The sequence below is a fragment of the Chelmon rostratus genome, chromosome 15 (genome assembly GCF_017976325.1).
Source record: "Chelmon rostratus isolate fCheRos1 chromosome 15, fCheRos1.pri, whole genome shotgun sequence".
NCBI lineage: Eukaryota > Metazoa > Chordata > Actinopteri > Chaetodontiformes > Chaetodontidae > Chelmon > Chelmon rostratus.
In genome coordinates this window covers 7,519,597-7,533,372 of record NC_055672.1, presented here as the reverse complement: position 1 = coordinate 7,533,372, position 13,776 = coordinate 7,519,597, and the positions used below count along the sequence as shown (strand labels likewise).

The window sequence follows — 13,776 nt, the reverse complement described above, 5'->3', positions numbered from 1 at the left end:
TGCCAGTTCACTAGTCGCTCTATCAGATCACTGTATTACCATATGTAATCAGAGAATAAAAAATGTAAAAATGAGCTGTATTCAAGGGCCAAGTCATTACAGGTTCTGGAATGCTTTTAGAAAGGGACCCCATGTCTTCTGGAACTTCTTATTAGATTGTTGAAGTGAGTATCTAATTTTCTCCAATTTAAGGCAGGACATGATGTCCTCCAACCATTGTTCATGAGTGGGAGGGGAGGTATCCTTCCACCTGAGCAGAATTGCTCGTCGAGCCAAAAGGGAGGCGAAGGATAAAGTGCGCTGCTTAGTCATAGTTAATTTTTTCACCCCTCCCCCTCCCATGACCCCAAACAAAGCAGTCAGTGAATTTGGTTCCAAATTAATATTTAACACCCAGGAAAGCGTATGAAAAACTTCCCTCCAATATTTGTTAAGGCTCGAACAGGACCAGTACATATGGATGAGGGATGCTTCCACATTTTTACATTTGACACAGTATGGACTAATATCTGGGTATATGGAGGATAGTTTTGCTTTTGAGATATGGGCCCTGTGAACCACTTTAAATTGAATTAAGCAATGACGTGCACAGAGTGAGGTTGAATTGACCAATTTGAGTATGGAAAACCAAGTGTCCTCTGACAAGGAGAAACCCAAGTCCTCCTCCCATGCTATTTTACACTTATCTGTGGGAGCACTCTGAAGATCTAACATCTTGCCATAAAGAACAGAAATTAGCCTTTTTTTAAGTGGATCTATAGAAAGGACAGTATCAACAATGGTCATGTCTGCTGCTTTTACAGATCTGGTGGTCTGAGAGAGAACAAAATGTCTTGCCTGAAGATATCTGAAAAAATTAGACTTAGAAAGACTAAATTTTCTACTCAGCTGCTCAAATGATGCCAAACTGTTATTTATGAACAAATCTTTAAAACGTATAATACCTTTCCTGTGCCATTCCTGAAAGGCAAGATCCTGGCAGGATGGTTTGAAAAGGCAGTTTGATGCGATGGGACTCAAGAGAGAAAAGCTATGAAGACCAAAATATTTTCTAAATTGGGTCCATATTTTTAAAGAATGCTTAACCACTGGGTTCCTAATTGATTTAAGTGAGGGTAATGGAAGTGAGGATCCAAGAAAAGCAAGCACTGACAAATTGTCATTTGACTGTAACTCCATTGCCACCCAATCAGGACAGTCAGGCTGGCCATAACAAAAGGACCAGAATGCCAGGCAGCGCACGTTAGCGGCCCAATAGTAGAAACGGAAATTTGGAAGGGCCAGACCCCCTGATGCCTTGGTCTTTTGAAGGTAATTCTTGTTTAAACGTGGTCGTTTACCCTGCCATAGGTATGAGGAAATAACTGAATCGAGAAGTTGAAAAAAAGATCCAGGAATAAAAAGTGGTAAAGCCTGGAAAAGGTATAGAAATTTGGGTAGAATGGTCATTTTGACTGAGTTAATACGACCCACAAGAGTCATCGACAGGGGCGACCACTGTGTTAAGATTTGTTTGGTTTGATTTAATAATGTGCTAAGATTCTCCTGGAAGAGATCTTTATGCTTCCTTGTCACAGATATGCCCAAGTAAGTAAATTTGTTGTACTCAATTTTAAAGGGAAAACTGCCAAGATCTAAAGCACGTGCTGCATTGTTGATAGGGAAAAGCTCACTTTTGCTGAGGTTTAATTTATAGCCTGAAAATTTACCAAACTGACTGAGCAGCGACAGAACAGGGGGCAGTGAGATTGTTGGATAAGAGATGAAAAGCAACAGATCATCAGCATAAAGTGAAACTCTATGCTCCATGTCACCTCTCCAAATTCCAGACATTTCCTTGCAAGAACGAAGTGCTATGGCAAGTGGTTCAATAGATATATCAAAAAGTATGGGGCTAAGGGGGCACCCCTGACGGGTTCCACGATACAGATTAAAAGGTCTTGACTGTTGAGAATTAGTACGAATTGAGGCTGTGGGGTGCTGATAAAGAAGTTTAATCCATGAAATAAAATTCGGACCAAAGCCAAATTTATTCAGCACCGCAAATAAATAAACCCATTCAACACGATCAAATGCCTTCTCTGCATCAAGGGAAACGACACATTCGGGGACATCTTCAGAGGCGGAATAAATAATATTGAACAGTCGTCTTATGTTAAAGTAAGACTGCCTTCCTTTAACAAAGCCAGTCTGATCTTTAGATATGATTGTGGGAAGGACATTCTCCAACCTATGGGCCAGAACCTTGGCTAAAACTTTAGCGTCCGTGTTTAAAAGGGAGATAGGCCTGTAGGAGGCACAATCCATTGGGTCTTTACCTTTTTTAGCTATAAGAGTGATACAAGCCTCAGTGAGTGAAGAAGGGAGGAAACCTTGCCTGAAGGATTCTGAAAGGACTGAACATAACAATGGGGAAAGCAGCAAGGAGAATTTCTTTAAAAATTCTGCTGGGAATCCGTCAGGGCCCGGACACTTACCCGACTGCATTGAGGAAATGGCCAGTGCTACTTCGGCCTGGGATATAGGCTCCTCTAGTTTTTTCCTTAGATCTGGTAGGAGGCTAGGAACATCAAAATCTTTTATAAAATCAGAGATCTCATCACAGTCAGTCTGAGATTCCGAAGTATAGAGCTGGGAGTAGAAGTTCCTGAATGCTTCATTGATTCTTAAGTGATCAGTAGTTATGTGGCCATCTGGCAGCTGGATCTTTGAGATATTTTGTTTTGCCTTTGAGCCTTTAAGTTGGTTGGCTAGTAGTTTGTCTGATTTGTCTCCATGTATATAGAACATTGTTTTGCTTTTTAAGAGTGATTGTTCAATTGAATAGGTGGTCAGCAGGTCAAATTTCGTCTTGAGTTCCAACCGCTTTTTGTAAAGATCTGGAGACTTTGTCCGAGCATAATGGTTGTCTATCTCTTTAATTTGGCAAGCAAGGTCTAATCGTTCCTTGTAATATTTCCGCCTCATTTGCGCAGTGTAGGATATAATCTGTCCCCAGAGATAAGCTTTGAGGGAATCCCAGACAATTAGACTAGATATGTCTGGAGACACATTAGTGGAGAGAAAAAATGCTATTTCTTCTTCCATGAATTTAACAAAATTATTGTCAGACAGCAAAGTTGAATTCAGTCTCCATTGTCTGACACCTTGTGGCAGGCCAGGAAGAGACATGGTTAGAACAATAGGAGCATGGTCAGAGATGACAATGCTTTCATAAGCACAGGACTGAACCAAGGGAATCAGTTGGTTATCAATAAAAAAATAATCAATCCTCGAATATGTGTGGTGCACGTGTGAAAAAAAGGAGTATTCTCTGTCGTTTGGATGTAGAGAGCGCCATACATCCCTGATGCCATAGTCTGAGAGAAAAGCCTGAATGAGACGTGCTGACTTACTCGGTGTACCAGGATTCGTAGAGGACCGGTCTAAGACCGGGTCGAGCCAGCAGTTAAAGTCACCACCGAGTATAAGAGAATATGTATTAAGATCTGGGAGCAGAGAAAACATTCGTTCAAAGAAGACTGCATCGTCTATATTTGGGGCGTAGACATTCACAAGTACAACTGGTGTTTTGTATAATTTGCCAGAGATCATCACATATCGACCTGACTTGTCAGAGATCACATTATGCAGTTCAAATGGAACATCCTGTCTGATAAGGATTGAAACTCCCCGAGCTTTGGCTGGAAATGAGGAGTGGAAGCTCTGCCCCATCCATCTTGAAAGCAGGCGATCATTGTCTGAACTGCGAATGTGAGTTTCTTGTAAGAAGGCTATTTCAGTTTTAAGTTGTTTTAGATGCGAGAAAACCTTTCTTCTTTTCACGGGGTGATTTAGACCCTTAACATTCCAGCTCGTCAACTTCAAGTGTCTACTCATACCATCTGGCAAGGAGGTTAGGAAGTAAGCACAGTGACCTAGACAAAAAATTAACAAGAGATTGGATATGACTAGTGCTGAATGTTGCTTTCAAAGTAAGTATGAAGATGTTACTGGCAGTGACATATTCCCCCAACCCACCCTCCCCGAACAAGACAGCTGCTAAAAAAAAAAAAGCAGCAAGCTCTTCAGAACAAACATCTAACAATAACACAACTTCCTAATTCACACTAAACTGACCATTGCTCCCATATCCTGAACATATATGTGCTCAGCACCTCAAAATCAATGTGTAACAAGAAAAGAAAGAACGTTTCCCCTTTCAAATAGGGTTTAGGCGTCCAAATATGAGGTCTGAAACAAGATACCTGACACAAAGCAGATATAAATACCTGGCCTAAATAATCTAGTATTGTGAAATTGTTCACCAGAATTGTTAGAGAGTTTAGTGTTTCATGAACTTGCCAAGTCAGATTAAGCGAAACGTTAATGAAAAGTATATATAGTGGCAGTGGCATAGTAAAGTCAGTTTCAAGTCATCAGTGCTCAGTGTCCAGACAGTATAATTATCAGTAATAACTGTCAAACAAGGGGAGCAAAGAGAGGGTACTCACGAACGGACCGGATGGTTGAACATGCTCACGCAATAAACAAACCACGCCAGATAACATGGCACTAAACCTGCAGAGTGGCAGGGCTACGAAATGTAGCGAACTGTTTAACAGTCCCATCATGGCGGTTTCGAAGACTTGCAGGAGCTCTCTATGTACTTCTGTGCCTCGTCCACGGAGCTGATCCACTTTCTGGCTCCACCGGACAGTGTAATACGGAGCCGGGCAGGGTAAAGGAGAGCAGGCTTCAGACCCAGTTTGTAAAGTTCTGCCATAACTCCGCTGTATTCTGATCGCTGACTGAGAACTTCGGGGGTGTAGTCCTCCACAACCCGAACCGGCTGGCCGTGATATTCAAGCTTCCCTCTCCGCCGCGCCTCTCTGATGAGAAGATCCTTCGTTTGGTACCGGTGTAGGCGGAGGATGACTGGACGTGGTCGCTGTCCGGGCGCCGGCTTGGATGCTAGAGAGCGATGGGCTCTGTCTATTTCTGGTGGTGCGGGCAGTGTGTTATTCCCATATATCTCACACAGCAGCTTCGAGAAAAACTCAGTAGGAGACCCGCTTTCAATGGACTCCGGCAGACCCAGGATACGTATGTTCTGCCTTCTGCTTCGGCTCTCCAAGTCGACAACTTTAGCCTTTAGCCGGGCATTATCATCACGTAGAGTCGAGCAAATGCATTCGAGATCTGCAACTCGTTGGCCGAGGTCTTCTGTAGCGAGTTCAAGGGACGAGACACGTTGTCCATGATCTTCTACTGCAAGCCGCGTTTGGTCAAGTTTCGAGTCGAGCTGGCTGAATGATGTTCTGAACTCGGTAGACAGCGCCTCGCGATGTTCCTCGAGCAGTGCGGTGATAGCGGCCAAGGTTAAGCTAGCGCTAGCGCTAGCATCTTCTTTTTTGCTCAACTTGCTGCCCTTCGCAGCCATTCCAAAGACGGCAGGGTTCGTTGAGACAAGGCAATAGGAGAAAAAATTGAAAAGGAGAAAGGGGATACGTTTTGACGTAGAAAACTGGAGGTCTGAGTGGTTTAAAAAGTTAGGTAACGGGAGCTCTCGGACAACACGTCTACTCCATCTGCTCGCTTCCCGGAAGTCCAATTTCAGTCATTTTTTAAGTAAATTTATAACTTTGCAACTGTAAATATTTTCTCCTTTTATTTGTTTATTTAGCTGTAAATGAAATATTTGGAGGTTTTGGACTCGTGGTCGGACAAAACAAGACAATTAAAGATATCACCTTGCACCTTGTTTACTATTTTCTGACATTTTTTGATGAAATGATCAATTGATTAATCAAAACAGTAATTGGCAAATTAGGCAATGATGCACATTGTTGATAATTGTTTTGCTGATTGACCGAAACGTGTATATCTGACCGAGTATTTCATAGAAAAAGCACAAAAACACTGATGAATAATACCCTGATACTGAATTCAGCAGCAGTCTTAATATTCTGCGTTCATCCTCGCTGTGCAGATCCCACTGCAGCAATAAAAACTGTCGCTCACAGTCAGAGAATTAATCATTCGATATTCGCCTCCGGTGTTCTTTATATTTCCTGAGTTCATCTCCGAGCCACTGCGCGGTCCGAACTGTTCCCCGTGTGCTTGAGTGCTTGAAAGTGGGAGGCCCCGGGGAGCAGGGATCCCCCCGGAGCAACACATTTATTCAGATGACGAGGAGTCAACAGGGAGGCCAGCAAATCACTACAGTGGAAATAAAAATAGCCTCGGTACAGCTGTGCTCATTAAACGCACCCGGGCTCAGTGTCCAGAGGACGAAACATCCGGTGGCAAACTTCAGAGCGAGAGGAAGAAGACGCAGACTGACTTAGTTTCTGATTCACTTTGTGTTTCTCTAATCAGAAGAATCCCTCATCAGCTCGCTGCTGACTCTGTGGGCTTGGATCTCCCAGATGAAACGCAGTGAAAGGGACTGACAGCAGAGACACAGTGTCTCTCCACATTACATTAAAAAATAAAGTCTCCGCATTGAATTTAAGCATTGCATTGGTGCTTAATTTAGCATAAAGATTGGAAAGAGAGGGACACAGCTAGCCTGTCTCTAGTCAAAGTCCTACCATCACCTCTAAAGCTCAACACTTGAATTCATGAGGTTGCCAGCTGACCAACACAGACTCCAGGAAGTCAGTCCGCCTGGGCAAGGAATAATCCAGCACACATCCACGTAAATGTTGAGTTTTTCTGCAGATTAAAGATGATATAACATGTTAATTAATGTGTTTCACAGAAGGATTTTTTTCGTCTTTGGTCAGAGCCAGGCTAGCTGTTTCACAGTCTTGATGCTAAGCTAAGCTAACCCTCTCCTGTGTGTAGCCTAATATGAACAAACATGAGAAAGTTATTGATCTTCTGAACTAATGCTTGGTAAGAAAGCTAATTAATGTATTACCCAAAACTTATAATTATTCCCTTGAAGACTCTAATTTTTGGTGCATTTAGGTGCTTGCAGAAAGCTCAGACCTCAGAGTGGGCTACAGAACAGCAACTTTATAATGCAAAAAAAAATGTTGGATGTTACAATTTCTGTAAATCCAAAGCCATTCTGTTGAAAAGGTTCGGTTTCCGACATGCTCCTGAACGCTCCTCATTAGACGCCTGTTAAAAGTTCACTGTGATGGATTTTCAATGAAACAAGCTTCATGTCTTTGTAAGTTGATTTCAGTGACCGACTGACAGAAAGTGAGAAAAACGGCTGCCTGAAAGGCAAAAACTAGAAAATTGCCACCAGTGTAAGATAGCGTACGCAATTTTCAGTCAGCTATGAACAGGGCATGTCCTCAGTATTACGTCTCAGATCTGAAACTAAAAATATTTAAATTTGATTGAATTATATCTTGATAGTGTTGTGAAGACTTTGAACCAGCATTTAGGATGATATTTTTTACAGAAAAGACAACAATTAATTACTGAATAAAATAATGAAGCAATTTAAATGATGGAAAAAGGTTTTTGGCACTTGGACGTTTGTATTTGACCTGAATATTTGCCATGGCTCTGAAACCTTGAGTGTTTGGATGCTGGACTGAGACAGAGTGAAGGCGCTTTTATAACCGCTCAGTGTGACAAACCGCCACAAAACCACCTTCCGCCTCTGCCGTCTCTCTCAACAAACACGTGGATCAGTCCTCTTGATGTGCACAAAAAACATGAACCTGACTCATGTTATTAAGGGCTACTTCTCGCCTCTGCAGCTTCAAACAAGCGCAACACGTGCCGGTCACCATGGCGACCGGGCTTTGGCATCAGCGGGCAGGTCCAGAGGAGACGGCAAAGTCAGCTGCAGCAGCTTCTGTTTTCACGTTTTCCCATCATAAACAGAGCCTCATGTGACTGAATCAGCAGGATTAATCAGGGCACTTCATTAGTGTTTTAATTGGACACATATAAAACGCATAGCTGGCATTCTGTTGTACGCAACAATCTGCTTTTCATATGGAAATAAATCCTATCTGAGATGCTACATCTGGGATATACACAAAGGAGTACATTATCATCAGGAGTGCATCGGGAAAGAAATGTGTCTCATTCAATTACGGCAGCAGGATGACCTCCGCAGCTGAGCCACATGCTAATGAAGCAGACAGCATCCCATTGACTGCTCATGTCAGAGGGGCTCCAATTACTGGAGGTGCACTCCAGAATACAAGCCTCCAGTGGTGCTTCCCCTCCCCCTTTTACCCCAGCTGAAATCAACCTAATGTGAGCGACGCTGCCCTCAAGGAGCAAATGAGAAACACAGGACAGAGTTTCCTGCATCACGGAGTCTGTGGGAAACTCCTGTGATGGAAGCAGTGTCCCTGAGTACGTGAGCGGCACAGATTCACTCGAGAGATCGAGAATATCAGAAGTGTCTTGGAGAATTGTGTCTTTCTGGCATTAAGATTCAGCGAAGAACACATGGAGGCACTGATCTGCTGGCTGACAGGAGGGATCAGATCTGCACTGAGACGCATTAAAATTCCTCCAGCTTGGAGGTGCGAATGTGTCTGATGCTTCTCAGCCCCTCAATAAACATCCATCCATCACTTAACAGCCATCAGTCATTATCGGACGAGATGTTGCATTATAAGTGTGCACCTGAAACCAGCTCCTGCAGCTCTGCAAAGCTGCAGTTTCAGTCCAGCAGCAGATATAAACATTTGCCGCAGTGTGCTCCATCGACAGGAAAAGAAAATGATGCTACAATTCTGACATTTGTGATGCTACAAGAGATGAGCATGAGTTGTTGTAGATGCTGCGAGAGTGAGAGGTTTTATATTTTAACGTGCAAAACGTAAAAGTTTTGTGGACTGGAGCTAAATGCTAGAAAGAGGACACTCTGCTCAGAGTGTCATTGTGTGTCCTCTGTCCTCCAGGACTTTCCTGATTACTTTGCAGAGGGAGGGAAGGGATGCAAGCAAAGAAACCAAAATAAAAAAAACACTCACATTCACTTTCTTGTAGAGAGTCACATGAGAAGATCGATACCACTTTCATATCTGTACACCTGTACCTTAACATGAAGACTTGAAACAGAGAGCTAGCCTGGCTCTGGCCACTTGAGGCTGGTTCCAAAAGTGGGTCACTCCCCATAGACCCCCACTTTATAGCAGAAATAAACATGTTTACAGCCTGGTAGAAAAAACATTCTTGCTCTCTGTAGCTAATTTCCCCGTTCATGAGAACTCTGCCAGGGTGAATCTTTATATAGCTCACTTGTTTAAATTATGTTAATGTTTAAAGTTTTTTGGGCAGAGTGGCTTTGAGTGACAGCTAGCTGCTAGGTTTCAGCAACCAGGCTAATTCAGCTCGCCTCAGCTCCACCCACGTTCCACCTCTTTGCCAATTTTTGGATTAGCGGGAGTTTGGTGAAATCAGGCGCTGCCAAGATGGCGACAGCCGGAGCCGCTGTCACCGAGCTTCACAATGGCTCCTCTGAAACCTACGGAGACTCAAGCCATGTCTTATGCAGTCTATGTATTTCAACAAATAAGTGTTTAGAAACCATATTTCTGTTTCCTGCAGGTGGGGCAGGTTCACAGGTGCAGAGCTGCTGATGGCCGAGCGGCCCCTTCTATGACACACCAATGAAATGAAAATGAGTTTTTCAATTTGTGCCTGATTTATGAGGCACATCCATGAAATGCTTCACATCTAAATGTCTCATATATGGAGAGGTGTGTGAGAGGAAGGTGTGTGTGTGTATGTATGTAAGTGAGCATGTAAGTGTATGAGCATGTCGCTGTGCACAGGCTGCGTTTCTTAAACCGCCTACACGTGTGAAACCTTGATTCTACAGAGCGTCCAAGCGTGAAATTGGATGCTGTACAGCACAAATGTATCTCTCCCCTCCTCCCTCCTCCTCTTCCTCCTCCTCTCATGTTGACTCCATCTCTCAGTGATGGCCCCCGTTCAGTGTGTTGCAGACAGTTGTGAGACAAATGTGCGGTTTCTGAGTTTCATCTCAGTAAATGCGACAACGCTTGTGCATCTTTTTAGGTTGTTTCATTCAGCGCTCAATGTTAAACCAGCGACGAGAGAAAATGGGAGAGCTGCAGAAATTGGCTTCAATAACTCATTTAAAAAGTCATTTGAGACTAATGGGTTCATATCAGTGGTGCATTTTCAGCCAATTTAACTACAAATAACATACATTTGACATTACAGTCATCCATTTTTAAAGCAAACCATTAATATTTAGATTAATTTCCGTCCTGCCAGGCAGTAATTGCTTTCGGTTCGCGTCAGTAGGGTCAGTATGGAAATGATTTTCCTTCCAACGGTTGCACTTAAAATCTCACCTGAAATACTTAATTCATCAGAAATATTGTTGAAGGCACTGAAGCCACGAGCAGGGACCGTGTTTCCAATCTGAAATTTCATGCAGGAATCCTGTCATGCAAAAACAGCCACATTCACATCACACGCCTGCTTCTTCTTTGATTTCTTGGTTGAATTTGCCATTTCTGGTGAGTGACCACACCAAACCAAAGCTTGATATCCATCTGACACGTCAAGATGTATGTTTTTTGGGGAGTGTCTAAGCGGTCCGAGGCCGTGCCTGGTCGTGCTCGCTCACCTTCAGTTTGTGTTCGTGCTCTTTGTTCACTCGGGCCAGCAGCTGGGCCTTGCGTCGGTTCAAGGCGTCGATGAGGGCGTCGCACTGCGCCACCAAACAGGCCTCGAACTCAACCCCGTTCTCCTGCGAGACAACAGACAGAGGCTGACAGAGTAATGCATCTTAACGACTGAAAACAGATACAGTAGGAACAACATATACAGGATGCAAAACCAAAGGCAGAAGATTAAAACTGAAGTGCAAAGAGATCATGAGAGTTACAGTACTTGTAATGTTTGCTTTAAGAATTTTAGTTAAATAGCAGGAAGATAGCTCATTTAAATTCAGTCCATCCTATGGTAGTCTGCCAGGACGTTTTAAATGGCCAGGGGGTGTTGATGAGGAAAGTTACAGCAAATGTTACTCAGTTTGACAGATAGCTAAGCTGCTGAAGAGGTGTGTGCGTTTGATGTGTAGAGTTACATCTAAACCAGGGTAAGGCATGAAGGGAAAAATGTTTAAATATGTATTTGATGAACAGAGATGGGCTTTTAGGGGTTTAATCGGTGCCAGGAGAGGAACTTAAAAAATGCATCTTCATTCAAGTCTCCCCTCGTAACTCGCCATCATACGAGGTGGGTGGATCAAATCATCATGAAGCATCAGCCACTCAGTAGTGGCTGAGTAGCGTACATACAGTTATGCCCAGTAGAGTTTATTTTCACACATCCTAAATTCCCACTTTGATGGGTGTCCCTGAAGCGTCATCTGCATGACGATAATCGACAAGGGCATTTAATCTCCACGAATCAGCCAATTAAGATGATCACAGACTTGTCTCCACATGCAGCAGGAGGTTGCAAGCGTCTAAATCAATCAATATATTGCACTGTGGTTACACTAAGCACGTGTGATACCACAGAATGTTAACTGAGGGACATTTCCTCTCAAATCAATATCCCCGCTCACACATTTAAAGGAACTTTGCTCAGACTGAAACCTGCAGCAGAGAGATGCTCTGCTGTTCATATGGAAATTTACAACCTGACAGTCTGTATCTGATGCACTGTAATGCACATGTAAAATAATTTCCATCATAAATACATTTAAGTACAGCCAACTCCATGCTGGGCTTTACAAAATGTTAACACATGGAATAATACCATAAGCCTCTTTAGGTTCTGTTGATCGCTGCAGTGACGTGCTCTGGGGGACAGTTGGGATCACAGAGGGGGACGAGAGATTATAACTGGGATCGAGGCGCTTTATGGCTGGCTTGAGCCTGTGTTTGTGTGTTAAAGTACCTGGATGTGCTGCACCATGTTCCTCAGCTGAACCAGGAACTCCTTGGCCTCGGTGGCTCGGTCCGACAGGCCGTTGAGAGCCTGAGACAGCTGACCCTGTGGAGAGCACAGAGAGAGGACATTTAGGGCAGCAGCACTGCAGTTATTCAGGCATGTATGCACTGTCTGCAAATAATAAGAGCACCCGGCTTTATGGTGATGGTATTGTAGACGCCACACAGAATACATCAAAATGGCAGAGGGTGGGATAAAAAAGAAGGTGTTTGTGTGGATGTCCATGGGCAAAAGAGCTTTACGCAATACTGTAAATCTACAGGAACCATGTGTATTGTAATGTAGAGCTTTTACTGAAGTTTGAAGGTAATCCTCAGAAAAAATATATATAACAAACCCGCAGCAGGACAACCCTTAAATACAAGGATTCATTCATGTATGGAAGTTTTGGGCAGAAGCCCGTTTGCAGGGTGAAAACTGACAATGACGTTAGAGTTAGCTATGTGACGAGCTGATATGCAACAGTATGGCTAACAGGAAGTACCGTACTCCAAACAACAGACAAGTCGGGGTGATGGAGATCTCTAAACTCCTAAGTTTGGCAGTTTTTGGGTTTTGGATGAAGTGAAATTCACTGCGTTCAATTTAGAAACAAAGCTGCTTTTCATCGCTGCTGAGAGACTGACATTTTGAAGTGTCAAAGTCTTCACCCCTGAGACAAAATGCACTGCGAGCCGTATTCTCACACACAAAATGACATTTACAACGAAAACTAAGATGATTTATGTAGAAAAAAAGCACTTGACTCTTCCATGGCCTTATTATTGGATTACAGGCCCTGGCCATGCAGAGCACAGTGCATGTGACGGGAAATACCATTGCTTTGGATGTGTGCGATGACACACAAATGCCCCTGTTTGGATAGTGGGGAAAAAAAGAGGGGTGCATGTATGTGAATCGAGGTTGTGTGAACCGGGAGGTGACGGAGCGAGAGGACGCGGCCTGACCCTGTGGGAACCTCATTCGGTTGAGTGAACAACCGTCAGCTTAGGGAGCGTATTGTCTTCTGGGAGGAAAAGAGGTTATTGGGCGTTATCTGGCAAGAAGAATTTTAAAAAATCACTCGGACTCCAGAAGAGAGCAATAAAACCTGGAGCGAGCTGATTCAGGGAAAAACTCTGTGAAAACAACTCTGTGTCAGCCCAGCCCCGGGCATCTGACGTTAGCTGGTCAAATGGGAATCTGTCTGCGGGGTCCAACAGCTGACCTTTGACCTCAGCGTTTGGGAAACCATGACAGCTGCTGCTAACATGAGCCTACCGCACCAAGGGACAGTCTGAGCTGGTAACAGCTGAGCAAAGACAGAATGTAAACTTTCCGGATTGTGTAGGACTTCAAACAAACTTCCTCCTTGTTAACTTGCGACTCATATTTCAGCGTCACCAGAGAATGAGAAGATACAGTGAAAGATGTATGTTTACTCCTGTGTTGGTTTGTCACGAGGACATCTCAAAAACCTGGAGATGGATTTTAGAGGTGCAGCTCACATTTCATGATTTAGTTCAATAAATTACTGAAAAGATTATTGATAACCAAAGTTTGAGCATGGAAGCTAATTCCCAATCTTTGGGAACAGTATGCAACAAAAAGATTTAGGCTAGTACAGTATAGTTTGACTCGACGAATATAACTTAAAGAGCAATATTTATTACTGAAGTTGGGGAATTTTCAACTATGATGGAGGTATACTTTCATCTTAAGTTTTGAGTTATCTAAAGATTGATACCACTTTCAGAATATTCATAAGTATGTTTCCATTAGTTATAATCACCTGAAAATTAGAAGTGTTGCGTTTTCGTAACCTCAGAATGAGCTCTTTATATCTACTGAGTGAGCGGGTCATCTTCCACGAAGTCCGCCATG

General features: G+C 43.3%; 1 protein-coding gene across 7 annotated transcripts in view; it reads right to left on the bottom strand.

The window, feature by feature from the left end:
* The window catches only part of trim9 (tripartite motif containing 9), a 43,265-nt gene that overhangs the window by 17,650 nt on the left and 11,839 nt on the right, over window positions 1-13,776 (bottom strand). For 5 of the 7 annotated variants that reach the window (XM_041953751.1, XM_041953750.1, XM_041953753.1 and 2 more), the window contains exons 2-3: window positions 11,860-11,955; window positions 10,577-10,699 (exon numbers count right to left, since the gene is read on the bottom strand). The exons of 1 other annotated variant lie outside the window; for it this stretch is intronic. In XM_041953751.1, coding sequence (XP_041809685.1) covers window positions 10,577-10,699; window positions 11,860-11,955 — 219 coding nt within the window. The remainder of the gene's footprint in view (window positions 1-10,576; window positions 10,700-11,859; window positions 11,956-13,776) is intronic. One more of the 7 variants, XM_041953752.1, reaches the window with a different exon arrangement.